This window comes from Loxodonta africana, chromosome 3 (assembly GCF_030014295.1).
Source record: "Loxodonta africana isolate mLoxAfr1 chromosome 3, mLoxAfr1.hap2, whole genome shotgun sequence".
NCBI lineage: Eukaryota > Metazoa > Chordata > Mammalia > Proboscidea > Elephantidae > Loxodonta > Loxodonta africana.
The window spans coordinates 972,200-990,366 of record NC_087344.1 but is presented as its reverse complement, the minus strand read 5'-3'; the positions used below and the strand labels follow the sequence as shown (position 1 = coordinate 990,366).

General features: G+C 60.8%; 1 protein-coding gene across 1 annotated transcript; it reads right to left on the bottom strand.

Moving 5' to 3' along the window:
- Window positions 1–843: 843 nt before the first annotated feature.
- EFNA2 (ephrin A2) lies at window positions 844–17,272 on the bottom strand. Its single transcript, XM_064280094.1, has 4 exons — window positions 17,127–17,272; window positions 7,305–7,618; window positions 4,065–4,130; window positions 844–3,475 (listed from the first exon to the last, which is right to left on the bottom strand). The coding sequence occupies exons 1-4, from the start codon at window positions 17,270–17,272 to the stop codon at window positions 3,354–3,356; spliced, it is 648 nt and encodes a 215-aa protein (XP_064136164.1). The 3' UTR covers window positions 844–3,353.
- Between the last annotated feature and the right edge of the window lie 895 nt (window positions 17,273–18,167).

Below are 18,167 nucleotides of genomic sequence, written 5' to 3'. Positions count from 1 at the left end.
CTAATGGGCTCGGGATTTCCTTTTAGGGGAAAAATGTTTTATAACAGTGAATATACTAAAAAACACTGAATTGTACTTTAAATGGGTATGTTACACGATATGTGAATTATATCTCAATAAATGTTTTTAAAAAATCAAGTCAGGCGACATTGGGCTTCTGTTAAGAATGATGGAAAACATGGAAATGGATAAGGGTGATGGTTGAACAACGTGACGCACATGTCACTGAACTGTGCACATGAAGATTGCTGAAATGGCAAACATTTTCTTACAAATATGTATATATATATATACATACACCACAGAGTCCCTGGACGGTGCAAACAGTGACTGTGCTGGGCTTCTAACTGAAAGATTGGAAGTTCGAGTCCACCCAGAGGCACTTCGGAAGAAAGGCCTAATGATCTACTTCTGAAAAATTAGCCACTCAAACCTGTGGAGTTCAGTTCTACTCAGACGCAGGACGGCAGCTTTTTTTTGTTTTTTAATCTGCACCACAATTTTTAAAAATTGAACAAAGTAAAAGTCAGCTGCTGCAATTCTACCCCACCATCCCTGCCTCTAACTCTCTCGCTGCAAGTCCCCCGTGGCCGGTGGCCGGGCTGGGGTGGTTGGACACGGGCTCTGGGTGAGTGGACGCAGGAACGTACCATCTGGGATACTGAGACCAACCCCCTCTCTGTGCCGCATTGGCGGAGGGGGTACTGCAGGCCTCCCCCGACGCTCAGCACAGCGTCCACCGTCGGTCTGTCCATCCACTGCCCAGCAGGGGTGAGGCGGGCACACACAGGGGTCTTTGTGCAGCTCCTCAACCTCATTAGGAGGCAGCCCCCGTCAGCAGGCCCGGCACGGCCGAATTAATTAGCTGTGAGTGTTCCCCCTGGGCCAACTGTGCCCGAGACACAGAGTCACCACAGGTGGGACACGGGTGATGATCGGCCGAGAGGACCTCAGCCTGCCAGGCCTGCCAGCAAGGCCCAGTTTCCCCAATATGGGGCCAGGCAAGGAGTGAAGTCGCCCAGAACCCACGGACACAGCTTTTGCAAAAAGCAGAACTCCCGCCGGCTGGGGGCAGGCGGGGAAACCGAGTCACACAACAGGAGAGGTTGGTGAAGGTGGTGTGACAGATTCTGATTGGTTCTGAGAGACTTGTCCAGAACCTGAGACCCCTAGGCACGGGTCAGGGGTCAGCCCAGGTCTCTGACATGCTCAGACGTGTCAGTAACGGGCACTTGATAAGCACCAACTGCATCTGCCCCGTCTTTTCCCTCCATGCACTTGGGGGCAGGTGGTTCTTCTCTGTCTCCCAGAGGGGGAAACTGAGGGCCGTAGGTGCTTCATATAGGACACCCCACAAAGTTCTTATCCCGGGGCATGGCCCCAAAACAATGTACAAAATCAAAGACTCAATGCCAACTGTCGGTTCCTTTTGGGAACAAAATGTAAATTGTATGTCAATAATTTTTTTTTTTTAATCAAGTCTGTTCATTATGATGGAAAAATTTGGGAATGGATAAGGGTGACGGTTAAACGACATGATGAATGTGTCGCCTTAAGGTGCCATCAAGTTGATTTTCGACTCACAGCAACCCCATGTGACAGAGTGGAACTGCCGCGTAGGGCTTCCTGGGCTGTAATCTTTACGGGGAAGACAGGCCTGGTGAGCTACTTCCGAAAGGTCAGAACCTTGGAAACCCTATGGAGCAGTTCTGTCCTGAAGCCCAGGGTCACTGTGAGCTGGAATCAACTCGACAGCGACTGACAACAACAACACAACGGACAACAACAACACATCTTTGTGGAAGCAGATCACCAGGTCTTTCTTTGTGGCACCGCTGGGTGGGTTCGAACCCCCAACCTTTCAGCTAGCAGTGGAGCACTTAACCGTTGCAATACCGGGGTTCCTTACGATGAACATAACCCCCAGGGATTCCTCAGAAACAGCCTTCCTCATTGTTCACTCCAAACGCTCGTCCAATCCAAACACAGACGTGTGCCTCTGAGGTTTATGCTCATTTTATTATAAAAAAATACAGAATCCAAAGTTGATTGTGGCGGGGGGAGGGCAGGCCCCACCGCCGGCTCCGGGCGCAGCCACGCTGCCCACCCGCACCAGGCCCTACAGAAGCCGTCCGCCCACCCCTCACACCTGGCGCGCCTCGAGCCCTCTCCCGGCAGCCGTACACAATATATATTTATATATAATATATATAAAACACAGAGTCAGGAAAGGCGGGTAGAAATATGAAATCTGTATAAATGCGGTGTTTACTTCATTAAAGTGTCTTCGGGGAGGGATTTCTCTATTTGGTGGTGGTTCCCCCCTTCCTTTTCTTTTGTCCTTTTCTTTTTCTTTTTTCCTTTTTTCTTACAAACGTTATTAGGTCGGAGGGTCAACGGAGGGGGTCTCCGACGGACGAAACGAACTTATTGCGAAGTGCAGCTTCTACTCTAAAAAGCCCACCCCCAGCCCCCCACCAAAATAAAAGTCCCCTATAAGGGGGTGGGCAGAAGAAAAAAAAAAATTCCAGTCCATCCTCAGGAATACATTCAAAATAAATCACAGTATATACTTGCTGGCTCTATTTACAGAAATATAACGATTTCTTGGCCTCGGAGACGACTGTGCAAGGCCAGCTGGGGGCGGGGGGTGGGTGGCGGAGAAAGGGGCTTGTTTGCATTGGCCGAAGTGGTTTATAAGATGTAGGGCACTGTGATTCTGAGGGGGGCCGGGGCTTGATGGTGGTGCCTTTGGTGAGATGTGGTGGGTTTCCACTCCAGGAGCCAGGGGTGAGAGGGGGCCTGGCGGAACGGAGGCTGGACTAGGATCAGGTGGGGAGGTTCCAAGGGCACCTGGGTGTCAGCGGTGGGCTCAAGCCAGAACCCAGCACATGGGGCGCAGGGCAGAGAGAAGCAGCCTAACCAGGTATCCCCAACTCCCCTCTAGCAGGGGGCTGGGGACCCCCACCCCAAACTTTGTTTCCTTCCAAAGTCACTGGTGACAACAGGGAATAAATTAAATTAAAAACTTAAGTCTCTCCAATCCAACCACAAAAAATACACTGAAAAAAAAAAAAAACAAACAAAAAAACCCAAAAACGTTGCCAAGAGGTCCTCAGCATCCCCGGTGAGAAGATGGCTTGGCCGGGGCGGCACCCACACCCTGGCCGCCCAGACATCAGTGGGGCCCTCGGCCACCCACCCCGGGGTGGTCCTGGGGTGGGTGGGCGGCCCCCGCCTGGCGAGGCAGCACCAGAAGAGAAGCGGCATCTCTTTTTGGTCTCAGAGGTAGGGCCGTGGCTGGGCCCAGGGTGGGGCCGTTCAGGTGGGGCCGACATCCAGTGGGGCCAGCACTAGGAGCCCAGCAGGGTCCAGAGCACGGGGATGGTGCTAAGGAAGATGTGGCAGCTGCCCAGGCCGCTGCACGAGTTATTGCTGGTGAAGATGGGCTCAGGGGCCTCGTACAGGCTCTCGTCTGGGGAGACCCAGAGACAGGGCAGTCAGGGCGGCCGCCTGGGCTCAGTGTGCACATCTGTGCAATGGGTAGCTCACCCCACCCTCGTCCCAACATCCATGTCCCCTCCCTAAGGCAGCCGCCCTGCGCCCTGCTTCTTCCTATAGCTCATCAAGACCAGGACTTGATGTCATTAAGCACCCGAACTTCTCCTGCCCCCCGAGAATGGGCACCATGGGGGTGCGGGGATTCTGTCCACTGCACTTGGTCAGGTGAAGTTGCAAGGCAGCTGGGAACCCCCTCTTCTTTCTGGCTGTGGCCCTTTGGTTAGGGGGGACTCCTCTGACACTACTGCCCAGGCAGAGGGTTTACCAGGGGTATGGCCTGGGTTGAGGACCTGGCTATAGGCCTTAACCTTCACCCTTGAAGGTCTGAAACGTAGTCTCAATTTGCAGGTGGGGAATCGGAGGCCTACCCCAGCTATTGCTGAGATTGTGGGATCCCTGAGACCAGGTTTTGACCATCTCTACCCTTGCCGGGTCTTCTGACCACTCACTGGGCTCCCTGGGCTGAGGACACAGGGGTTGGGGCCTGGACCCTGAGCACTTACTGGTTGGCCGCACATAAACCTTCAGCCGCAGGCAGGGCCTATCCACGGCATTTGGGGGCGTGGCAGCTGGAAGACAGAGGACAGGGGTTAGTGGGTCAGGGGGTTCTCTATGCCCAAAAACTCCTAAGGCTGCACCCCAACCCCACTGCCATTCTGGTGACCTAACCCTCACCTGAGGTGGGGATCCACCCATAAAACTCCTAATCATATGTCAAAGCCCTAGACACAATGCCCCCTCTTTCTCAGCAGTCCATCAGCACACGCCTCCTGCCCCTCTCTGTCCAGCCCTGACCCCAGATGCTGGGGGAATTTGTATCCAGCTCCATCTCATTCCAGGGCAGCACAGGGTGAGGGTGAGAGGTGATGGAAAAAAACACCCTGCTTGTTTCTAACCAGCAAAAAATAGGTGTAGACAAGTTATAGCCTCTGGAATGAGACAGACCTGGGTTCAAATCCCTGCTCTCTGGATGCCCGTGGGCAAGTCACCCCCACTCTGGGCCTCCTCGGGGATACAGTAGGTGCTTTGGACATGATGATTTCCACCTGGGGGAGACAGCGAGCCCACCACCCTGGGAGAGTGGTGGGCTGAGGCTCCCTGGGCTGAGGACACAGGGGTTGGGGCCTGGACCCTGAGCACTTACTGGTTGGCCGCACATAAACCCCTCAGCCGCAGGCAGGGCCTATCCACGGCATTTGGAGCCCAGATTTCCAGAACTGGCACATGGACGCAGAAGCCATATTCAGTCCTCTTCCTAAAATTCCACCATTACTGCTCCCTGCTCCTTGGCCCACATGGCAAGTGCCGGGGCTGGGGGCGGGGGGGGGGGTTCCCTTACAGTCAGTGACCAGACAGGAGGGGAGGGGGACATGGGAACCATGACGGGAAGGAGAGAGTTGGCCTGGAGCCTAGCTGGGTTGGTGGGGTGTAACACACATGGACATGAGCAAGCAGATACGCGTGTCACACATGGACATGGCTGGCCTGTCCCTGCCAGGCCCAGGGCCCCCAGCGGCCTGGCTCTCGGCAGCCGCCACCCCTGCCTGCCCCCAGAAGCCCCTCCAGCTGGGAGATGAAGATAAAGAGCACATGATGAAAATAACATTCGTCACAGAGATAGGAAGAATAATGACAATAATTATCTTTGGGAAACTCCCGTCTTGGAGAGAAAAATGTAATTTTTCTTATATTACGGGGACTTAATTTAAACACTTTCTTCCAGCTCTCCCACCCGCCTATTTCCTGAATTAAAAGGAAAAAATCCAAATAGAGCACAGAAAGGAGGAAACTGTAAAGTTTAATTTGACACAGTGCTAGCCGGATGGCGAATGCCCGAATGCGGGTGCCCTCCCCACAGCCTCCCACCGGGACCTTGAGACGAAGAGAAATGGGGACCCCCAGCCATGGGGAGCCCCTGGAATTCCAGCGCCACAGCACTGAGCCTGCAGCCAGGACTCCCCTGCTGGAGGCTCATGATGTCCCTGCTGTGGGTTGAATGTGTTCCCCGAAAAGACACGATGAAGCCCTAACACCAGTACCTGTGGACGTGACCTTGTTTGGGCATTTGCAGTTGTCATCAGTAAAGTTAAAGGAGGCCACGCTGGAGGGGGTGGGCCCTAGTCCTATATGAGTGCTGTCCTTATAAAAGGGTACAGGAGACAGGAAGACTGCCACATAAGACGCAGCTGCAGGACAGGGAATGCCAGGACCACCAGAAAAGAGACGAGGAAGGGTCCCTCCCCTAGAGCCTCGGGAGGGAGCATGGCCCTGTGACACCCCAGATTCAGACTTCTGGTCTCCGGGACCAGAGGACACTTCTGTTTCCATAAGTCACCCACTTCATGGTTCTTCGTTATGACGACCGCCGGACACACAGGTTACTCGGCAGCCCACTCTCTTCATCAACCTCATCTCAGGGGAGGGCACTGCGGGACCCCGATTCCCAGCTGAGGTTCAGAGAGAGCAAAGAGCTACCAAGGTCACAGGCCTGCCTCTGCCTGATCCTGCCCTAGCATTTTACCTGGAGGAAATCAGGCTTGGGACCCCCCTGATACTAGCAGGAATGGGGCTGCCGCCTCCAGCCTGGCCCACCATGAGGCAACGCACCCGCGGCTGCAGTTGCCGCTAACAGAGCTTGAAATTAAGACCCCCACCTCCGCCCTGTTCCGTGACTCTGGGAGACAGTGTGGCCCTGAGGAGACGGGGAATGGGCAGGTGAGGGGGGTCAGGGGTGGGGGGCAGGGGGTGTGCTACCTGGTGTGGGTGCGGGCTCCACCTTTACACCCTGGCTTTGGCCATCCTCCTGTCCCCCTCTCAAGCTCCTGTTACTACTTTCCACCCCTGTTAATGAGCGTGCGGGGCTCAGGCCTCAGTGTGCCTGAGGAGTGGTGGGTCTGGCATCCCCCCCTCCCCCCGCCAGGCCAAATAGCCTGAGGTTAAAGATGTGTGTGTGTGACTTCTGTCCCAGCCCACCCCTTCTCCCCAGGCCCCCTGCCTCCAAGCCCACCCACAGCCCCCAGTCATCCTGGTCCAGCCTGGCCCCTGCTCACTGGTTCTCCTGCCACCATATTCTCCAGGTCCCCCTGAGTCCCCCCAGCCCCTACTTGCAAATGTAGTAGTACTTGTAGCTCCGTCCCCTGGGTCCCCCAGGTCCCCTCAGCCCTGCCCAACCCCCACTCACAGATGTAGTAGTACTCATGGCCACTGTCCCCCACCCCCCAGCTCCCCATCCCCCCAGCTCCCCCTGTCCCCCCAGGCCCCCCGGCCCCACTCACAGATGTAGTAGTACTGGTGGCCCCCATCCCCCACCCCCCAGCTCCCCCTGTCCCCCCAGTCCCCCCGGCCCCGCTCACAGATGTAGTAGTACTCGTGGCCCCCATCCCCCACCCCCCAGCTCCCCCTGTCCCCCCGGGTCCCTCGGCCCCCGCTCACAGATGTAGTAGTACTCGTGGCCCCCGTCCCCCACCCCCCAGCTCCCCGTCCCCCCAGTCCCCCCGGCCCCGCTCACAGATGTAGTAGTACTCGTGGCCCCCGTCCCCCACCCCCCAGCTCCCCCTGTCCCCCCAGTCCCCCCGGCCCGCTCACAGATGTAGTAGTACTCGTGGCCCCCGTCCCCCACCCCCCAGCTCCCCCTGTCCCCCCGGGTCCCCCCGGCCCCGCTCACAGATGTAGTAGTACTCGTGGCCCCCGTCCCCCACCCCCCAGCTCCCCCTGTCCCCCCGGGTCCCCCCGGCCCCGCTCACAGATGTAGTAGTACTCGTGGCCCGGGCGGAACTCGAAGCCCAGCGAGAAGGGCGTGAAGAGCTGGAACTTCTCGGAGAACTTGAGCGGGCCGCCGGGCGCCGCGGGCCGGTTGCACTCCCATCGCTTGAAGCCGCGCTGCCGGTGGTCGCAGGAGGCGTGTCCCTCGCCGTTGACCATGTAGAGCACGTAGTGCTCCATGCGCTCGGCCGGCGGCAGCGGGGCGCCGTAGTGCGGGCAGTAGATGTCCAGGTAGTCGTTGATGCTCACCTCCACCGTGTAGCCGCCGCCGCCGTCCACCGCGTCCGCCTGGAACCTGGGGACCGGGGGTGGGTCATCGGGGGGCGGGTCAGCGGGGGGCCGGGGGGTCAGGGGAGTCGGGGAGTTAGGGGGTGGGTCAGCGGGGAGGGGCCAGGGGGCGGGTCAGAGGGGGGAGGGTGAGCGGGGGGGGGGCCAGGACATGGGGACAAAGGGGGCCACGGGGGGGGGCGAGGGGGGCCCCTGGATGGGGTGGGTCAGTGGGCTGCAAGGGGCGGGGCCAGGAAAAGGGGTCATGGGAGGAGTCCCACTCCCCCTGAGCAAGCTCTGCCCACCCATCAAATTCAGCTTCCCGGCAGGGGATGGCACCTTGAGTGAGGGACGCCCCAGCCCCTCCCTCCCTCAGCCCCCCAGGGTTACAAGCCCAGAGGACATCGCCCTAGCTCAGAGGGACCCAGGTTGGAATCCCAGCCCCACCCCTCCCATCCCACTGGACCCCTGGACCTCAGCCTCCAGAATCCTGCAGCTTCTCCCCAATCTTTTGGTTCCCCCATCCTGACATGCCCACCTCCAGGCCTCAGCCTCTCAGTGCCCTGCCCGTCATGCTCTCCCCCTAGATTACACTCAGGCCCCTCTCCCCTTCCTCGGGGGAGCCCCCTGACCCTAGCCTCTCCCCCTGCCATCACCGCCCAGGGCTATAGCCAAGGAGCCCTTAGATCTCCAGGATGTGGGTCTCCCGGGTCCCTGTCATGTAAACGCAGCCAGGCCGAGGGGGGCACGAGGGGGGCCCAAGAGGGGCTTATTAGCACATAAAAGGCTGATTGGAGGGCTTCTCCACTCTGCCCTGGTCCTTAAATTTTTTTTTTTTGCATAGGCAGGGTAAACTGAGGCCCAGCTAGGGGCGGGGGTGGCAGGGAGGCACAGGCTGCTGGGACTACAGCAGGCCAGGCACCGCCAGCTGCAGGCGCAGAGGCATGCTGCACCCCCATGCCGGTGCGCTAAGTGGCTCTGCAGCCATTTGAGGGGGTAACCAGATTACCAGATGGCACCAGCACCAGGAGTCACTGCACAGGCAGGGCCAGGGCTCCTGGGTCCCTAGGGGTGGGGACAGGGGCAGGCAGGAACCCCTGCTCATCTGTGCCTCAGTTTCCCCTTCCATCACCAGCTGGAGGACTTCCAGGGTGTGTGGCTGTGTGAAGAATTGCAGGGTAGGGGGCTGGAAGGAGTAGATTTGCCCCCCAGCCCCAGGGCCCTCCCTAGCCTGTTGTATCCAACCAGGCCGCAGAGCTCATCCCCACCATTGCCCTGTGTGAGCCCCACACAGAGGCAGGGAGAATGTCCCGCATTTGAAGAATACATCTCTGTCCACTGAGACTAGGGAGGATGGTCAGTCTGGGCCATGGGGCCTCGTGGTTCTGGACTCAGCCCTGGACTCAAGCCTTACTGGGCCTGGAGGCTCAGCCTCTTCTTGAAGCTTCTTCAGTTTCCTCCTCTGTGCAGGGGTGGGGGGGTCTTTGTAGCTGTGGGGAGAGCCCAGTGTGTACACAGAAAGTGCTGCCCAGTTGTGGGGCAGGCCCAGGGCAGGGTGGACACAGCAGGCTGGGCAGAGACAGGCTGGACAGGGACAGGCTCAGGACAGGGACAGGCTGGGCAGGAACAGGCTGGACAGGGACAGGCTGGGCAGGAACAGGCTGGACAGGGACAGGCTCAGGATAGGGGCAGGCTGGGACAGGGAGAGGCTGGGACAGGGACAGGCTCAGGATAGAGACAGGCTGGGACAGGGAGAGGCTGGGACAGGGACAGGCTCAGGATAGGGACAGGCTCAGAACAGGGACAGGCTGGACAGGGACAGGCTGGGACAGGGACAGGCTGGGCAGGGACAGGCTGGGACAGGGACAGGCTGGGCCCCATCCACCCCTGGGGTTGCCCGGCAGGAGGGCCCTGGCAGCTCTCTGACCCTCCCTTCCTCCAGCCCTGGGGCTGATCGATAGGAAGCCGCCCCAGGCTTCTTCAGAAGCTATTCTTCTCCACCCCCAGTGAAAGCCCCAGTGAACAGCAATCGATGGGCCTCGGCAGAGCATCCACCTAGCCGGGACCCTGCGCGCAGACGGCTCTGCAGGGAGGCCTCGACCGGGAGCCAGGGGCAGGGCTGAGGAACCTGCATCTTCTCCCCCTGGCTGGGTGGCCTCTGCCCCCTACAGCCCTCTCGGGGCCTAGGCTTCCCCTCTCATCCCTGGGAGGAAGCTGGAGATCCACACTCGGACGGAGAGAGGAAGGACTGAGGCTTTGCAGAGCCTTTCTGGGTGGAATGGATTTGGCAGCCCAGGCCGCAACCCTCCTCCACCCTGCAGGCCTCTGCCTGTTGTTCCCCCATTTGGCCTGCTCTCCTCCTGCCACTGACCTCGGTCGCTTGTCCCAGCCCATCACATACCCCCAGGCTGCTTTCTGGCTCCAAGGTGGGATGCCTAGCTGGGCTCCAGGCTCCTCAAACTCTGGGGCTCCTTTTTCTACCCTTAAACCAGGCCTCCTCATCACTCAGGACAAAGCCCACGTGCCTCCCCAGGCCCAGGAAGTCCATGTGGCCCAGCCGCCCCACCCTCAAGCCCTCCAGCTCCACATTCCGCCTACACCTGTTTCCGCCCCAGGGCCTTTGCACATGTGACACCATCCCCCCCCAGCTCCCCCACCTCATCACACATCTCTCATCTGACTAGACTGTATTTACACCTTGATGGGTCTGCTGTCTGCCTCCCTAGGCCCTGAGGGCTGGGCCAGGTGGGCCTCCTACTCTGCTCCTCCCCCCATGCCCCACGCAGACCCCTGTACACAGTGGTGCTCAATAAATACGCAGTTGTTGCTCGAACGCATGAATTAAAAAGGCCAAAGGTTTGAGATCTTTGAGCTGCCGGAGTTGTGGGGAGCTGAAAGAGGCCCCCCGGTGGGAGGAAGGACCCAGGCAGACAGGTGCCAGAGGAAGTCCCCCACTCCGAGGCCGCCTAAGTGGGCCTTTTTTTCCCTTCCCGGCTCTAAAATAGTGCTGGCCTTGCTGCACTGGCATTCCAGGTTCCAAGCTGGCAGGCACACCACAGTGGGTGCCTTGCCCCTGCTCAGGGTGGTGCCTGCACGGGGCAGGGGGCAGGGGGCCCAACCCCAAAACCAAGCCCTTGGTAAGATGAAGACAAAGCCCACACTTCCTCCATTAGTGCCGAAGCCTGAAGATGCAAATGTTTGGTGGGAGAGAAAGACAAAGATGGAAATTCTCACTAAGGGGTTAATGACTGATCTGGGAGCACAGCTCCCGCTCCTCTGGCTCTGCACAGCAAGTTCCCTCAGCCCAGCCCCACCTTCCACCTGTGCCAATGTCCACTCCTCCAGGCAGCCCTCTCAGCCCTGCACAACCCCCGTCCTGCCCACCCTAGGCCACCCCGGCTCCACCCCAGCTCACTCCGGGCAACCTCCCAGCCTGCAGTTAATTAGCTCCAATCTTCACTGTCAAGTCATTAGACTTAACAGCAAAACAACTAATTAGGAGTCTCACCCAAAACTGCGATGGGGTGGGTTGTGCCACCTCCCCAGATGGGAAACTGAGGCACAGCCGGGCAGGTGCGCTGAGGGCTCCCAGCGGGTGGCAGGCAGTTCCCAGCCCACACCGGTGGTCTCTCTGTATCTCTCATGTCTCCCTGTCCTACACCCTACAATGTCTCCCCTCTAACAGGACCAGAGACCCCTATACAGGTCCCGGGATCCCAAGGCCCAGGATGGGGCTCGCCTGGCCCCCCCGACACCCCGTCGAGGACCCCTGCCACCTCAGCACCCCCCTTCAGATTTTTAAGCGACTGAGAAGGCATCTTCCCCCACGTGAGGCTCAGCTGGGGCAGGGTCAGCCGGGAAAGACCACAATGGGCTCATGGGTGCAGGAGGGTAAGCTGGGCCACCCCGCCCCCACCCTCCATAACGCACCTAGTGTCCTGGCCAGCCCCAGACACAGCTGCTTCTAGGAGAGATGGGCACACCCCAGGCTGGGGTCACTTTCTCTCTTTGGGTTTCAGTTGCTCGTCTGAGCCATGGAGCCGTTACCTCTGCACCGGATCACAGGGCGGGCAGACAGGGCCAAGGGCGCAGTGGACAAATACTCGTGAAGCCAAGGTCCCAGGTCAGATGGGGAGAGTGAGGCCTGGGGCCACCTGGCACTGAGCCCCCCAGCCGAGGGCCCAACGCCAGCAGGGCACGGAGCCGGGTGTGGGGTGAGCCGAAGCAGGCCTCACTCGCCAGGCCGCAGAGGTGAAACGTCTGAGATAAGGCAGGGCACAGACCCCGAGTCTGCTCCACTCAGCCAGCGCAGCCTTTGAGCCATGTGTCTGGGGTGGGGGTGGTGTGGTACACCTGGTGAGGGGCAAGCCCTCCCACTGAGAGCATCACTGAGAGAGAAACCCCAAAAGCAACAACTTGGGAGAAGGCTTGGCTGTGCTTCTGAGGGAGAAGGGTGGAGGGAAAAGGGCAGAGAAAACATGGCAGCAGGGACTCAACCCTCTGACACTGGGCCTGGCACGGGGCAGAGGGATGAGGGGCAAGGAGGACTCATGGGCCCACACCCCGTCATCAGGGACATCTGCCGCCCAGGCCCCATCACTGCACACACCGTCAGAGGACGACCCTCCCCAGCCTGCTCCCTGGCCCCTCCAAGGGCTGAGCAGGGTCCCTTACAGACACCTCCAGGGACATTGCTGGGGTGGGATGAGGCGACCCGAGATGACCAACTCCCTGACCCTCCTGGCTCCCAGCCCTTGAGACAGGCCTCAGGTCAAATTCCACCTGTGTCATCAACTCCCCGGGACCCTCCTTTGTGCCTCAGTTTCTTCATCTACAAACTGGGGGCAATGCAGCCGCCCAGAGTGGGTGGGGAGAAATGAAGGTGGGGGGCAGAGAGGATGCACCCCCAGTGTGCCCAAGGAGGACCCCCGCCTCAACCCCAGAGACCCTCAGTCCCAAGGGAACAGTTCTGGCCCAAAGCAGTCGTGCTCAGGCTGAGGGTCTCAGGATCCTCATTGCAGCCCCTGTGGGCGGGCTGCTCTTCTCCAGCCTGTGCTGGGCTCCAGGGTTGCTACCACAGGACAGCGGCTGCCACGGACCCCCCCCCCACCCACGAGAGCTGCCTTGATTTCCCCGATCTGTGCAGTGGCCCCTGAGCCCCTCGCCCATGCCCGTGTCCTGCCCCGTCCACGCCAGACCTGCCCGTCTCTTCAGAGAGGCACAATGAGAGCCACTGTGAAGCTGCCTCACCCCCACTTCAGAAAAGACAGAGTTCCAGCAGCCAAGCCACCCACCCAAGGTCACGCCAGGTTCCCAGGACTCCTAAGTCCGAGCACCGGCCCCCCACAGCCCCGTGTCCCTCAGGCCCACCTTGCTTCACTCTTCAAGCCCCCCAAGCCAGGTAGATGAATTGCTTTCAAACAAAACAAAAAACGCTCCTATGCAAAACCCAGCTTTGCCCCTCCAAGCCAGACCCGGAGAGCCTAAGCGAGGTGGGGAGCCAGAGCGCGTGACACCCCATCCCCTTTGCCACCGGAACATTCTTCCCGCGGGGACTGGCCCAGGCGAGGTCGCCATTTTTCCACCCAGCCGTTGGAGAAGGAAACACAGCTACACATACCCAGGAGGGGCATAGCCAGGTGGGTGGTGGAGTGCTGGGCAGGGCTACAACGCAAGCCCATGGGTAGGGGCTGGCACCAATGCCAGTGCCCCCCACCCGGCCAAACCATAGGTGCACACAAGCCAATCAGGCCCATCAGAAAGTAGGGCACAGACTCATGGGGACAGCTGGCACCCAGCATGGTGACTGCTCGGGGCCTGGGTGTCCCCACTCCACCTCAAGTGACCAAGCACACAGGTCCTGTCCCCTGGGAGGCACCAGGAGGGGCGGTGGAGGAGCTGCAGGGACTGGGGCATGGCCTCCTGGACCATTCTTGGGCTGCTGCTGCCCCCACACTGGAGGCTCTAGGCAGCCAGAGCTGCTGCACACACAGACCCACGCGTGCACAACAGACACACAGACCCACGTGTGCACAACACACAGACCCATGCATACACCACAGACACACTCACAAGATCACACATGCACCACAGACACGCAGACTCACGCGTGCACCATAGACATGCTCACACAGACCCACGCGTGCACAACAGACACACAGACCCACACGTGCACGACACACAGACCCATGCATACACCACAGACACGCAGACCCACGCATGCACCACAGACATGCTCACACAGACCCCCACCTGCACAACAGATATGCACACCTATGCATACACATCAGACACACTCACACAGACCCACGCGTGCACCTTATGTAAGGACACAGAGACACACATGTGCACCCCACAGAGACACGTTCTCAAAGACACACATGTACGCACTACACAGACATGCTCATACAGCCACACATACGCACTCCATGCAGAGATACGCAGACACGCGTGCATCCGCAGGCGCACACACACGCACCTCACATGCAGACACACACACACACACGTGTACCCCAGATGCCACACACACATACGCACTCCATGCACAGACACACGTGCACATGCCTATGTGCTCCACTCACACTCACAGAGACACACACATGTACCTCACGCACACACACACACACAGACACATGCATGCAACCCACCACCCACTCACACGTGTGCACTGCACCACACACACACCTCATGGGCCCCCAGGACACCCTCAGAGCTGCACATGGGTCTGCAGGCGCGCACATGAGCAACACGCAGTCACGCGTGCAGACACACCCTGCGGTTGATGCGACACTCCCCCAACACTCTCAGCCCTGCAGCCAGGCCAGGTCCGAGCCAGGGACCCCAGCCCAGCCCAGCCCAGCTGGAGACAGGCCCAGAGATGCCCAGTGGCCATCCCAGGGCACCCAGCCCGACAGACGGCTGGATGATCAGCCACTGCATGGACTGGGGTCAGGTAGCTGGGCTGGCCGGCAGGGCCCCACCTGCCGCAACCGTGGGGTGGGTGCAGGGCTCCCTTGGAGTCTTAGCTGACCACGTGGGCAAAGGAAATGCGTTCGCAGCAGGGAGAATGTAATTTGGGAAACACATCCACATACTTATTACCTTGGTGCAGGTACAAGGCCCAGCCCAGTCGGCCAGCAGGGAGGCGAGGAGGGGTGGTCAGCCTCACCGCACAGCTGCCTCTGCCTACCAGCCCCGCCACCCGGCACCGGGCTGCCCCTTCAGCCCAACACTGCCTGTCCACCCCCTATTCGAGGGTGCCATCTCTAGCCCCTTCCTCCCTTCTGCGTCTTTTGTGTGTCTGCCCTCGCCCACCAGCGATCTCTCTGCCCTGGATGTACCCGGTCTCTCCTCTCCAATGGGCACCCAAGAACTGGTCCCTGATCCTACACCTCTCCCTTGAGCCTCCATGCCCATGGCTGGATGCACCCCGAGAAATCCTCATCCTGGGTCCCCTCAGATGCCAAAGCCCAACACCCACCCTTTCCATGCCTGACACAGACCCCAACACCAACCACAGGACCACAGTCTCAGACACCAAATCTGAGCTGTCCCTGAGCAGCTGATGCCATCCTTCAGCAGAGCCCCAACCTTGGGGTCAAAGGGGACTCTGATTCTGGACTGATCCCAGCTCTGTGGGTGAGGTGTTCACTGGGCCTGGGATGCTGGGGACACTCACCACCCACCTGGAACACTCCAGGCAGGGGGAGAACGAGGAGGAGCGGGGTAAACGGGGAGTCCCTCCCCAGAACTGCCAGGGCCTGCTCCACAGACAAGCAAGGCCGTCCCCTCGGGCAGGCAGTTGGCGTAGGGCTGTTGGATCAGCCTTGAACAGCAGGAGGTGACTGAGTGGCCAGTGAAGCCAGGCACTGGGGGACTGCCTCCCTCCTGGGCAAGCCAGAGATCCCACCAGCATCTCCAGGCCCGGAGGCAGGTAGGGACAACAGGCAGCCCCGACGGCCCCCATCCTTCCCCGTGCTCAGGGCTCCTCCACGTTTGGCGTTCTCTAGAACAAAGGACAGGCCACGCCGGGGACCAGGATTCCGGAGCTGAAACCAAAAACTTGGGCCGGGGAAGCGCTGCCCGCTGGCTCCCGCGCGGCCAGCGACAGGGAAGCACCTTAATCAAAGCCACATGTGACTGGTGGGCGGCGGCATCGCGGGATCAGTTCCACGGTGGCCCGGCCATCCCTTCCTGAGGGCCCAGGGTCCCTGGCCTCAGTCCCCGGGGGTCCAACCCTGCGGCCTAGCAATGGGGGGTCCAGCATGCTCCCCGCCCCCACAGTGGGACACTGGCCGCCCTTGTCCGGAAGCCTGCTTCAAAGACGGCCATTTATGCAACTTTCCGCCGCCGGAGGGAGGCTCGGGACCGCGGCTCCAGAGGTGGTTCAGCCGGCACGGGCAGGAAGTGGCTGGAAGACTGAGAGAAAGTGACCAGCAGCGGCAAAACGGCCAGGAGCTGGGGGGTCAGGGACCTGGGTCCCTGATGTGCAGCCTGGCCAGCCAGCATGGGCAGACACTGTGTCCCTGAGTGCTCGGCTGACCCTCAAGCTGCAGGACCCTGAAACCCCTCTCCCATGGGATCTCCAGCCCCCTCGGGCCTCTTGAGCCACGGGATGACCCTGAAGGTGTCCAGGAGCAATGAGTCCCCAGCAAACTTTTCTTTCCCCAGCAAATGGGGTCTCCACCTGCCCCCCAAACTGCACCCAGCACTGGGCACAGTCCTGGGCTGAAACCCAGGTGGGGGATGTAGGCAGGCGGGTGGGTGGGGCACCGTGGCTGGGTGTGGTAGGCTGGGCACCAGGTCACCTGGGTCCTGGCCCACCTCTGCTCCCTTGGCCGTGACCTTGAGCTGGCCCCTCAGCCCCTCAGTTTCCCCATCAGCACCCAGAGGACAGGAAAAGGCACCATCCCGCTGAGCCTCCTGGGGATAACCCCCACCCCATCTGTGCCTCAGTTTCCCTGCGTGCGCAAAACAGATACCAGGGACGCCCTGGAGTGAGTGTGAAGCCTCAGGAGGGCCATCCCAACTTGCCCAACTTTGTCTGAGGACCTGCCAGCAGGATGCGCTTCGGACCCCTCGCCGGAGGGCCGCAGTCCCGTTTCTCCAGGGTCAGCTCCGTGGGGAGATTCCTGGGGGTCCCTCCCAACTCCAAAGACGTTCTGGGTCCCCGGGGAGGCCGGAGGATCTGGTTCCCCAAGTCCCAGAAGGGAACTCGAGGGCTCCAGGGCTTCTGCGGGGCCAGAAGGGTCCTCAAACTCCAGGGCATGGCAGTGGTCCCGGGAATGTTCGGCGCGGGGCCCCCCACGTCTGCATGGTGGTGGGTGGCGCAGCGTCCCCAGGGGACGCATGAGGTCCGCGAGTCCCCCAAACTCCGGGGAGCCGAACTCCCTGGGGGCTCCTGCGGGAACCGGTGTCCCCCTGCCGGACAGTGCCCGCCGGAGTCCCGCGGCGCTGCAGGGGCTCCCCCGGCTCGGGGCGGGGAGGCCCGGCCGGGGGCACCGGGTCCCCGGGGCCCCCAGCGCCGCCGCGCTCACCTGGGGTTGCTGCGGTTCCAGTAGACCGCGTAGCGGTCCGAGTTGGCGCGGGCGGCGTCCTCGGCGCGCGCTAAGGGCGGCGGCGGCGGCAACGGCAGCAGCAGCAGCGGCAGCAGCAGCAGCGGGCGCAGCGGCGCGGGCGCCATGGCCCCGGTCCGGCCGCCGCGCTCTGGCCGCCGCCTGCCAGCGTCTCCGCCTCCTCCGCCGCCGCCGCGCGGCCAGGAGCGCGGGAGGAGGGGCGGCGCGAGGAGGGCGCGGCGGCGCTTGGAGATCCCGGCGCCCCCGCCCCGCCCGCGCGCGACCTCGGGCGCCGAGAAGTCAGGCGGCGGGGCGGCGGGGCGGGGCGCCGGGTGCGGGGTGCGGCCGTTCGGAGCGCGGGCTGCGGCCGCCGGGGACCAGCAGGGGCTCCGGTCTTTGTCCCGAGCCAGCGCTCGCAGGGCCGCGGGCGCCCCCTCCCGCCGTGTCCTGGCCGCTGGGGGCTGGGCGGGGGTCTGCAGTCCCAGCCGCGCCCCCTGCCCTGGCCGCTGCCTCCACCCAGTTCCAGACAAGTCTGCCTGCTTGACCCCAGAGCGCTGCTCCAGCGACCCCCAACTCCGGTCTACCATCGTCTGCAGGGCCTGGCTCAAGGGTCTTGAGTCAAAAGCGCACAGAGCTGCTAGCACAGGAGGAACGGAATGATTCTGGCACGGTCTGCATGTTAAGCCAAGCGCTGTGCTAGGAGCCTGGGGGCGGGATGAGTCGCTCCTACCTCCCCTTCCATCCAACCACCCAGACACACACATCCTAACCGGGCATCTGTGGGGTGCTGCTTCCCCAATGACCTCAGGGAAGTAATGTCCCCTCTCTGGGCGTCAGTTCCCTCATTCATCATGGGAAACAGGAATCCCTAACCCCTTTCCCCTGGAAAGGTGCCAGACAGAGTTCAATACATGTTGAGTCCAAGCAGCCCAGGGTGGGAGCCCAGAGAAGGATCCAGGCCAACAGCAAGTAAGCCTACACACAGGAGCCCACAGGCAGAGAAGGTGGGAAAGGCATTCCGGA